This window comes from Heteronotia binoei, chromosome 6 (assembly GCF_032191835.1).
Source record: "Heteronotia binoei isolate CCM8104 ecotype False Entrance Well chromosome 6, APGP_CSIRO_Hbin_v1, whole genome shotgun sequence".
Classification (NCBI taxonomy): domain Eukaryota; kingdom Metazoa; phylum Chordata; class Lepidosauria; order Squamata; family Gekkonidae; genus Heteronotia; species Heteronotia binoei.
Genome location: NC_083228.1, coordinates 98429162 through 98440706, shown reverse-complemented (window position 1 = coordinate 98440706; position 11545 = coordinate 98429162). Strand labels below are relative to the sequence as shown.

Here is an 11545-nt window from a genome sequence, read left to right as displayed (position 1 = left end):
CAGTTGTAAAAGCAGGCGATCTCCAGGCCCCACCTAGAGGCTGGCAACCCTACCTCTTATAAACCCATTTGCAAAGAATTCATATCCATGTGAAAGACTGGATGTAAGTGTTTGATCTACATCTTGCAAAGATCTTTGTAGAGTCTTTACAGGTCATACTTGCATTCATTGAGCCTTACAAAGGTGCTCTGCTGTGGATTTTTCAAGCCACCTTAACTACTCTTTTAAAACCGGAAGTAAAAAATGCACCGTCTCAAAGTTATATGCAAATTACAGACTGCTGTTGATTTGATTTACAAGAATGACAGTATGATTATGCAAACTCCTTTCTTTAGAGATTGCAACAAATCATTCCCAAGAGTACCAATTATACCCATTCTATCTTTTTTTTCAAGACAGGATTTTTAATTCCTGTAGCAATGGTGGTAAATGGCCACTTTACATAAGCATCTTAAAGTGAGAAATCCCTATTTCATCATACTTTCATCAGTACTGATATCTAGTTAAATTCTAAAAACTCAAAGGATGGAAAATGTTGTGGCAAATGTTATTAACTCATCAGCTAGTAATTTAAAGTACTTTATAACATGAAAAGTATTGTATGAACAGCAGTCCAGCTATGGAGACTCACATGCATAAGCAGAGTCATGTACATGCATCACTTGCTGGATTGGGGGCTATAATCATATTTAGTTTGCATCTGAGAAGACAATTCATTTGCTATGTATTGCTTTAAATAGGTACATATTCTAATATGTATTCAAATGTATCCTCATTCACAATCTCAGCAGTGAATTATGCATTTGCATAATCAATACATGCAAATAGTGCTGGAGCAAGGCCCTTCACTTCCAGTGAGGTAAGCAAAATGCTACACAATTTCTAGATATATGGTGTTTACTTAATGATTTCTCCTTGAAATATTTCATATTTTGAATTTATATAGAAGCTACATAAACAATTTTGAACCCGTTTCTATATCTTTTCCCAGCTTCAGTTTTTTTACATCAGTAGTCTCTTTAATATATGACTGTTGTAATTTTTAAAATGCCACAAATTTATCCTGTTAGTTTCCTAGTAATATTATTTAAGTGTTTGTTATAAGACATTTCACCTGGTGTCTTGGGGGTGTGATTATTTACAAAATTTGTATCCCATCTGTTATAGATAATTCTCCTGTTATAGATGGGCAAATCTGACCATCCTGATTTGTTGGGGCTCAGTGGGACTGTACGACACAAGTCTTTGGCCCATCAAACTATCAGTCAAGAGTACTTACATGCCATTGGTTGAGTCCACTCCTCTCTCCCACCCAAGTGGCTGTTGCCAGCCAGCAAAGCTGATTCTGTCAGTAAAATGCAACCAACCTTAGTTCTGGCAGTTACTGTGGGATACCCTATTGGCCTATCACATGTCGGTCACCTATCTCTGGCCTCCCATTGGCTGACTCCCTTGCCCCCACCTCCTGCAGGCCCAAGAATGTTGAACACACTGCCAAAAGCAGTCTTACCTCAGAGACAGCTATATCTCCAGCCAGTGCTGGCCCTGGGACACATGGTGCCCTAGGCAGGCTCCCTGCCCAGCACCTCCCCTCTGTCTTGTGCTTGTGCACCCCTCCCCCCGGCTGCTGCCTTCCTCCCCCTCCCCACTCACTGCAACAACACTGGACCCAGCCTGCCTGCCTCACAGGGTTGTTGTTCAGATCAAAGAAGGGAGAGGAGAATGATATGAGCTGCTTTGGTCTCCCCTACACTGTGAAGAAAGACTATCCTTTTCCTATGTAGAGTCTGCAGGGAATTAGAAGGCAATGGAAACCTGAAGTCAGAGGGGCAGATAAAGGGATGGCTCCACCTGGGGGTTGGCTACCCTATGCCTGGCTGCTTGCTACTGTTCAGCAGCAGTCACCCTGTGACAGCCACTGTGGCATAGGAGTTAGGACTTCAGATTGAGATCTGCCAGACCCAGGATCTTGCTGTGGAAGCTGACTGGGTGATTTCGGACCAGTCACGCACTTCCAGCCTAACCTGCCTCACAGGGTTGTTCAGATCACACAGGGGGAGAGGAGAATGAGGTATGCTTTGGTTCTCCCCCACCCCCTGGTGTAGAAATACTGTCATTTTCCCATGTAGAGGCTGCAAGGAGGGGGAAGGTGATGGAAACCTTAAGTCAAAGGGGCAGATAAAGGGAAAGAGATAGGTTGCCAACTCTAGGTTAGGAAATTCCTGGAGATTTAAGGGGTGGGGCCTGGAGATGGTGGAGTTTGAGGAGGGATAGGACCTCAGACATGTACAATGCTATTTCCTCCTGGGAAACCACTGGAGATCACTCAGATTTACAATTGCTCTCTAGATGGCAGAAATCAGCTCCCCTTGAGGTGGGCGGGGGAGTCAATGCCTTCATTTGGGTGGGTGGGAAGACAGCAAGGGTACCAGGCACTTGCCCAAAGCCTCCTTTTAGAGCTCGTGTTATTCTTCACAGCAGGCCTTACTCCTAGTCATTTAATAAAATCACATTTTAAGACCATTAAAATCAACATCAACACACATCATTGAAACAATATAAAAACAGAGCTAAGATACATAGAAAACTTGAAAACAGCAATTAAAACATTGGTTAGGAAGGTGGGATCATTGAGGGAATGCCAACAGTACCGAAGTCTTCACCTGCTGCAGAAGATGACAACAAAAGGAGGCAGATAAATCTCCCTGGAGAGCAATAAGTGTTTTGATGCCATGATTAAGTAGGCTGTCTTCCAGGTTGCCACCTGCCTATTCTGAAAGTGATCATAGCGATCAGGCAGGTTCCTAAAGAAGTGTGCAGTCCTTCAGACAGTTTGGCCAAACTATATAGGGATTTGAAGGTCAAGACCAGCACCTGAATTGTACCTGGAAACAAACTGAGAGCCAGTGCAGATGAGGTAGGACGGGAGTGATATGATCCTTACAACCATACCTATATCAATCTACCTATCTATCTATATATTGCTGTTCATCTATTATTAGGAATGAGAGTATAGAATGGCAAAAGTTTAGTGCACTCTGACTCTATTTCTGAATTTTAAGTGATGGGGATTATTTGGTTTTATTCCCATAACTATACTGTTCAATATGAGGCTGGTAATGTATGAGAGTGCTTGAAAACATTGGCTGGATTCAGGCAGAATAGCAAACAGTAAATGAGCCTGGCAGATATTTTAGAAAAAGTACTCCTTCTGCCCCTCCCCTGTCCATGGCCAGCTAGTTTCACCATATCTGAAATAGCAAAGTATGCTTTGCATTTTCTCTGCAAGCCAGAATTCTAAACAGTTGATGAACCGTGGTTTACAATCCTGGTTTTCATGGAAACTATTTGCAGTCAATCCAGAACTATTATGTACTTATCTGGCTGTGCATGAGGTGAACAGGTGAGCATTCAAACTTGAGGATACATCTAGCAGTTAGGTCTGATTTTGCCACTGAGTCTCAATTAAGCCACTGTGGTCAGTGTCATCATTGCACTCATGACAGTCAGCATTCTCTTTCCATTGCACAGGCTTTGATTTTTTAGCAACATATACAGCAATTATCATCATATATAATATGATGCACCCAACAAACCATTGGCCTATCATGTGTCAGTCACCACCTCTGGGTTCCCATTGGCTGACTCCTCTGTCCCCTGCCTATTGCAGGCCCAGGAACACTGAACAAAACTGCCAAAACAGTCTTACCTCAGAGACAGACTGATCTCCAATACTTCTCCATGTCCACTCCATCAACCAGCCTTAGAAAGGGCTGCTTCTCTACTGCAGTCTCATAAAGTGTTTCCTCAGAGGCCATGGTGGCCACCTGTTTCCTTCACTCCCTCCCTCCTCCCCTTAGCCTCACCCCAGGGGCCACTGGGGAAGCTGCTAGCCAGAGGCTGTTGCTAGGCAACTAAAGATGCTTCTGTCAGTAAAGGGAGAGCCCTCAGCTGACTATAATGCCATAGTGTCCACCCTCCAAAGCAGTTATTTTCTTTAGGGGAGAGCGAGAGCTGTTGTCTGGAGTTCAGTTGTGATCCCAGGAGATCTTCAGCCTCCACCTGGAGGTTGGCTACCCTAGTTCTAAGCAGCACCCAGCTCTGGGTGACTTGATGCCACCTGACTGGCATGACTTAACTAAGCCTCGCTGCTGGCTCACATTCAGCAGCAGCCCCCCATGACAGCCAGTGTGACTTAGCAGTTGCCAACTCCAGGTTGGGAAATTCCCAGAGATCTGAGGGGTGAAGCCTGGAGGGGGTGGGGTTTGAGGAGGGGTGGGACCTCAGATAGGTACAATGCCATCCACTCCACCCTTCAAATCAGCCATTACCTCCTGGGGAAACATTGTTGCCAATCTCCAGGTGAGGACTGGAGATTACTCAGCATTACAACTGTTGTCCAGATGGCAGAGATCATGCCTTCACTTGGGTGGGTGAGAAGACAGCAAGGGGGGCACTCGTCCAGAACCTCTTTCTAGAGCCCACTGTATTTTTGTCCACAATGGGCCTTATTCGTAGTTTATTTATAGCAAATGCCGTCATTATCAACATGCAATATGATTCTTAGAATTCAATAAGACTGGTCCTGGAAGAGCTTACAAGCAGACATGTGGGTGACAGTAAATGAGATGGGAAACAGATAGCAAAAAAGGTTATGACAATAAACAGATCTTTGACTTAGAGGATATTAGGACTCCCATAATTGTTGAGTTCAACCTCTTCTGCGCAGTACTGGGGTTTCTAGTATACCCAGTAGTAGACAATGGTGGTTGCTAAGGAGGGTTTCTATCTGTTGCTATGATCTACACATGGGAGGAATGCCCATAGGAACTCCATGGAGCTCTAACAGAATAACAATGAATGGCTTCTATTACATATGTTTTTTCTATTAGATATGTGACTAAAGGAATACAAAAACAAAAGTCTGGAGGCACCTTCAAGACTAACAACACTATTTCAAGATGAATTTTTATGAGTCACAGCTCACTTCTTCAAATATGTGAAGGGAAATTTATACTGGAAAATCTCTTGGGGAAGGTTGGAGGAGAAGCCAAGGCTTGGTAGGAGTTACACCATGAGTCTTTCTAGTGTAAATTCTCAATGTGAGGGGGGAGGGAGGAGTCAAGAACATAAGAAGAGCCCTGCTGGATCAGACCAATTTATTTCAGCATTCTGTCTCACACAGTGGCCAACAACAGGTCATAGAGGCTGATGTTGCCTCCTGGCTCTGGAATTCAGAAGCTTAGTGCCTCTGGATGTGGAGGTTCCCCTCAGTCACCACGGCTAGTATTCATTGATAGAGTTATCCTCCATGAATCAAATCCCCTTTTAAAGCTGTTTATTCCTGCAGCATTCACTACATCCTTTGGCAGTGAATTCCACATTTTAATCCATCCCACTGTAAGCCTGCCTCGGCAGGATGGCCGGGATAGAAATCCCATAAATAAAATAATTACTCTCTCTGTGAAGTAGCATTTGATGTAGCAAAGTTAGGTGTCAGAGCTGTTATTACCCAGCAGAATTAGCAGATACCTATTGGATGAAGAGCCCCATGGTGCAGAGTGGTAAGCTGCAGTATTGCAGTCAATGCTCTGCTCAGGACTTGAGTTCGATCCCAGTGGAAGCTGGATTCAGGTAGCTGGCTCTGAGGTCAGTAAAATGAGTACTCAGCTTCCTGGGGGAAAAGCGTAGATGACTGGGGAAGGCAATGGCAATCCACCCCGTAAAAAGTCTGCCATGAAAACATCAAGATGCGATGTCACCCCACAGTCGGAAACTACTGGTGCTTGCACAGGGGACTATCTTTACCTTTTTTTTATTGGATGATGAGGGTGGTCAGATGATCAAACAATATAATTTAATTGATAACTAACTGATATAGGTATAAAGTTATAGTCTGAAAAAACGTGTTAAGAACAGCCAGTTAAAATTTCTAAAAAGTGGGTCTTGTAAGGGAATACTGTTCATTTTTTTAAAAAAGGATCACTGGAATGCATTACACCAAGGCTGCCTGGATTCCTAGAGATTGTTTACTGGAGAAATAAATGTTTTGCCATTTGGGAACCACTGGAGAACAAGCAGCTCATTTTAATGGCCATGTAGAGTTATAGAAGCTAAAAATGCACATGAGCCTGTTGAAGATCTTTTGAATGAGAGCATCCACTTCACCTAGCAGAAATAAATGTAGGCCCTGCAATACAAAGCTTTCAGCTCGCCGACTAAATGAGATCACAGGGCGATCGCTGTCGGGAAGTGATCCTGAATCCAGCGCTGGTTTGTCTGATCAGAGGAGGAACCCCGCATGACATCATCAGCCAACGGAAAAGGAGCCTCAAAGTGATGCTGCCACCGTGGGGAGAGGAGTCGTGACAGACTCGAGGAGACCCGGAGGGGTGTGGAAGCAGCATAAAGAGGTCCAAGCACGCTCTACTGCGGCCAGCTGCTCCCGCCAGGCCCCGGCGCAGCGCCAGAAAGGGAGAGAGGGCAGGGAAGCCATCAGCCGGCGCTGCAGCTCCCGTTCCCTCCATATAAAGCGGAGCCGGTCCTTTCCCTGCAGAGCGAGTCCAGGGGCGTGGAGGGAAGGGAATCCTCCCCGGGAGTGATGTTGCCATGGCCGAGCCGGCGGAGCAGCCCAGCAACGGCGACAGCGTAGAGGGAGCGGGGCGGCCGGCCGAGGCGATGGCCGGGGCCGAAGAGGAGCCTGCGAAGGTGGAACAGGAAGAAGGGGGAAGGGAGACCGCCGCCTCGGCCGCCCCCCTTGCAGAGTCCAGCAGCTGGGAGGAGCACGAGTGTCGCATCTGCTACAACCGCTTTGACCTGGGGCGCCGCGCGCCCAAGCTGCTCGAGTGCCTGCACACCTTCTGCCAGGAGTGCCTCACCCAGCTGCACCTGCGCGCCATCCTGGCCGCCCAGAGCCAGCGAAGAGGCGCGGCCGAGGGCGGCGGCCACCAGCACGACACCGCCATCACGTGCCCCCTGTGCAGGCACTGCACGTCCCTGCCGGACTGCCGCGTGCACAGCCTGCCCCTCAACACCAAGCTGGTGGACCACATCTCGCTGCGCGCTGCTTGGAGCGCCCTCGCCGGAAGCCAGCGCCAGGCGCTTCTGCTTTTGCCGGTGCCCAGGCCCGCCCAGCAGCGCCCCCCGTCGGAGCGCAGCAGCCAAGGGGCGACGCCTCCCTCTTCCGCTGACGGGGCCAGAAGCGCCCTGGCCCAGCAGTGCTCCGGAGGCCTCGGCGGCGGCTGCAGTTGCTCCACCAGCGACCAGAGCTGGAGGCGGAAGGCCGTGAACCTGGGCTGCCTGTGCGTCGTCTTCTGCGTCCTCTCCATGCTCCTGCTCTTTTTCGCCTGGATGAACTGGTTGACGGGTTCCATCTTCATCGGCGTCGCCGTCCTCCTCCTCTTCGTCTCCACCGTGCCTTTTGCCAAGCACGGTTTCAGACACAGGACCGGGGCAGCAGGGGCGGTGGCGTTACTTGCTCCTGCGGGAACAAACGGCCCTGGAGGGGCGGTGGCGGCCTATAACGTCACCCCTCGAAGCAGGCCGGCGGCGGACAGGAGAACCCGCTCATAGATCGGCGCGGGGTGCCCGCAGTTCTACTCATATTTTCTTGCCAGGGCTCTTGTGCAGAAAGGATCGTCTGGTGGTTTTACCTGTACTGTTGATGTCATTTGCTACAAAGGCCCAGGAGCCTGGCCGGGAAATAAGTTGGCAACCAGTTGTTGCTACTGCTGAAGCGTTCAGCGAGTATATAGTGAAGGCTGGTTGGGCTCCTGTGTCTTGAACGTGTGCATGAGGCTGGGGAGGGGGGCATTGCTCAGTGATGGGACATCTGCCTTGCATGCAGGTGATGGACTATTTTCAGTAAAAAGAATCCCCGCAGTGTTGGGAGAACTGCATCGGAGAGCTGTAGCCAGTACTGGCCTAGATGGAGCAATGCTCTGAATGGACCCAGGGCAGGTCTTTTAGCTTGTAGGTCAAATGAAAAAGGCCTTAAATGGCTGGGATGGGAATGCAGCCCACCACCATAGTCTTGTTGAAGAAAAGGTGGATTGGAAGGGTAGGTGCTAGGCCAGTTACCTTACTTGCAGGGTTGATAGTAAATCAACTCTGACACCATTTCTCAGTGCCAAGATTCAGCCCAAGAATGTGCAAATGTGAATGTGCTCTGAGCATGTGCCATTTGTCAGCACTGCATCAGGACAAGTTGTCTAGATGGCTGAGGCTATTGAACAGAGAGGGTGCAGACTCAATGCACAGAGGCTATCTAGAAAGTTTGTGTCACTTTCCTGACCCGTGCAGTGGTCTGCAGTCAATTAAAGAGCGCATGGAATACACCACACTTCTCCAGGTATTTTGGATAGTTTGTGGGGAATATAGAATAAACTGCATGATTAGGGAATTTTTGTTGTTGTTATTTTTGCTGTTAGAAGATTGGAGGGTTGTTGTGAGGATAAAGTGGAAGAGAGGAGAATTCTGTAATCTGCTTTAAGTCTGGGGAGAAAGGCATCTTACAAATGAATTAAATAATAAACAACATGGGGTATTCCATTTAAAATAGGCACCCGTGCAGAATCCTCATCTGATACTACATTCTCATATTCATAAATTCTGACAATGAGAAAAGTGGATTAAGCTGTGGTTAAAGCAGCATGTCTTTGTAATATGCAAGAGGTTGAAATTGAGCATCAAACTGCTATTGTAAAGGTTCCCTTTTTAAATTTATATTCAAGGTAGATTGGTCTAGAAGGTCTTACATCAGTGACTGAGAGCATCCAGTACAACATCAGAAGTGGCCCTTTTAAACACTTGTTGATTGAATTTTTAAACAACTCATGCTTAATACATGATTTTTATAGATTGTAAGTGAAAATGACTGGTAAAAATGTAGGAAGCAGATAGGTGTTGTGACACATATCTTCTGTTAGGTGGGTAGGACCATTTTCTTTGACAGTGGGGCCAAATAGCTAAAACTTTTCAGTCCTTTGGCACTACACAGTTTTTGGTATCTGTGGAAGTTGTTTAAATAAGTCATCTTCATGTTTTTAAGAAAGAGTGAAAGTCATAGTAATTTCGTTATTGTCTGTGAGCTGGGAAGGTTGGTTGGTTGTCACTTTTTACAAATTGTAGCTGCAAAGGCTGTGATTTAAGGGGGCACTGCTAGAGATGAGCTATTAATCTTTTCCCTCCTATCTCTTCTACATATCCCCTCTAGAGAAAACTGGATAAATTATTATCTGGTGAGACAAAGGCATCAGAAAAAAAAATTAAAGATCCTCTGCCCTCACTGCTGGTCTGCCTCTTTAAACTGCCATCTTTGTGAGTGTAAGTTGTGTTTATGTGTGGGGAGAATATTTGGAAAGAACTCAGGAAACTGTGTAGTTCTACCCCAAGGCCTATCATAAGAGGAGGACAACCTAATTCTGGGCAGTACAACTACTCCAGCTGGGTTCTCATGAGACTTAAATGTCCCTCCCACACATACAAATAATTCTGTGGATATGGAAAACTAGCTAAGCAGAGAAAGGCTTCACCCTATTCTTGTCTCTTATATCTAAAAAGAAAACTAAGTCCAGTAGCATTTTAAAAGACCAACAGGGTTTCATAAGCCAAACCTCACTTTGTCAGATGCAAATGAGAATGAAGATCCATCAGCCCTTATATCCAGGTCAGAGGGTGGAAAGAGTGTTGGAAAGAAGGGCCAGTTGGGGGACAGAGGTACATTGCACATTACAGATGCTAATTTTCTGCACTTTCCACTTCTGTGCCTATCTCATAGCTCTAATCAAACTAATTGTATTTTGTATTGTATCCTTGCATCTTCATGCCAACTGGCCCTTCTTTACAACACCCCACCCACCCTCTGACCTGAATATAAGGGCTGATGAAGCTTTGTTTACATTCATATCTGACCTTGAAAATTTTGTTTTGTCTTTTTTTTCTGTTTTTATTTGCGTGTGCATGCTTACATGCCTGGAAGTCATGGTGACTTCTGGTGATTTTTCAGAGAGCATTTTTCAAACTTATTAATTGGAAAAACACTCTAGAAACACTCATACAAGTTTAGAAAATAAAGGTGGTAGCTTTATAGAGACAAGAAAGGAACTTATTTTACATGGGACTATATTTATGTATTCCAGAACAGAGATTCGAGGAGAAAGGTGAGCAGAATGAACCAGCACTCTACTCAGAAGTTGTACCCAGTTTCATGCTGGGAGTGTAATTTAGTGGACAGATGGACACACACACACAGTCACTCATTCATGAGAGCCCAAGAAGAACCAGACTGCATATGGATATAGCCTTTGAGCTATGACATGATTGTTCCTAGAACAATGCTGTGATGGTTTGAATGAAACAATGTATTTGAACCAAGGAAGCTGCATAGCTTTCCCATGGGTTGTGAATGCAATGTAACATTTATGTGAAAATGTCTGTTGTGCTTGGTGACCTCTAATAGACATAGCAAGAAAACTATTACAAAGGGGTGTTAATGGGATTAACATGGTTTTGACTGTAGACTCATATAGAATGAACCAGGTAAGGGAAAGTCAGGCAATATAGGAGACTGGGTTAGTTGTACTGCCTTTTCTGGAAATTAGTTTTTTACATTCATGGATTTAAAAGAGGGAAGAGAACCACCAAAAGCCAGACCTTTGCACCTCTAGGAGAGCCAGTTTGGTGTAGTGGTTAAGTGTGCAGACTCTTATCTGGAAGAACCGGGTTTGATTCCCCACTCCTCCACGTGCACCTGCTAGCATGGCCTTGGGTCAGCCATAGCTCTGGCAGAGGTTGTCCTTGAAAGGGCAGCTGCTGTGAGAGCCCTCTCCAGCCCCACCCACCTCATAGGGTGTCTGTTGTGGGGGAGGAAGGTAAAGGAGATTGTGAGCCGCTCTGAGACTCTTCGAAGTGGAGGGCGGGATATAAATCCAATATCTTCATCTTCTTTTCCCAGACAAGCCTCTAGCCAGTAATTGGTGTCACACATTCCATGGGATTGTAAGACCTGTTTTGATCCTATTTGCAGACCAGGTAAAAGTCTAGGGGAATAACCCTGTGAGATGCTGAAGAAGAAGGCTGCCTGTGTCACCTTGTCCAAGGTGCCAGACTATCTTTCAAGGGAGGAGGGGCCAGGCATAACACAAGCACTTGCAAGGATTGGCCCTGATCAGCTTCTGAGATCTGATGAGATCAGACTTGCCTGGGCTATCCAGGTCAGGGCAAAATGTTGTTGATCTTCAAATATTGTTCTACAGACCGACATGATTACCCACCAAAATTTCCTTTGTATCTGGTTTTCCGTGCACAGGATACCTTTTTCTAATGAAGGAACATTCCATCATGTCAGTCTCCCTTTGCAGTCTGAAGTGGTACTGTCCAGGCACCCGTTGGCTTTCTGATCTGCTGTGAGGATAGGTCAAAGACTGCTGCAGCATAGGGTGCTATTGAGTGCTATTGTTCCATTAAAATCAGTGAGGCTTCTGTTAACTCTGTCGTGTAGAAGCAGCACCTGAGAAATAGGAATTGGTAGAGAAAAATGCAAAGT

General features: G+C 46.1%; 1 protein-coding gene across 1 annotated transcript; it reads left to right on the top strand.

Annotated features, from left to right (window-relative positions):
- The first annotated feature begins 6308 nt into the window (after window positions 1–6308).
- LOC132574069 (RING finger protein 223) lies at window positions 6309–7761 on the top strand. Its single transcript, XM_060242185.1, has one exon. The coding sequence runs from the start codon at window positions 6610–6612 to the stop codon at window positions 7570–7572; it is 963 nt and encodes a 320-aa protein (XP_060098168.1). The 5' UTR covers window positions 6309–6609; the 3' UTR covers window positions 7573–7761.
- Window positions 7762–11545: the final 3784 nt, after the last annotated feature.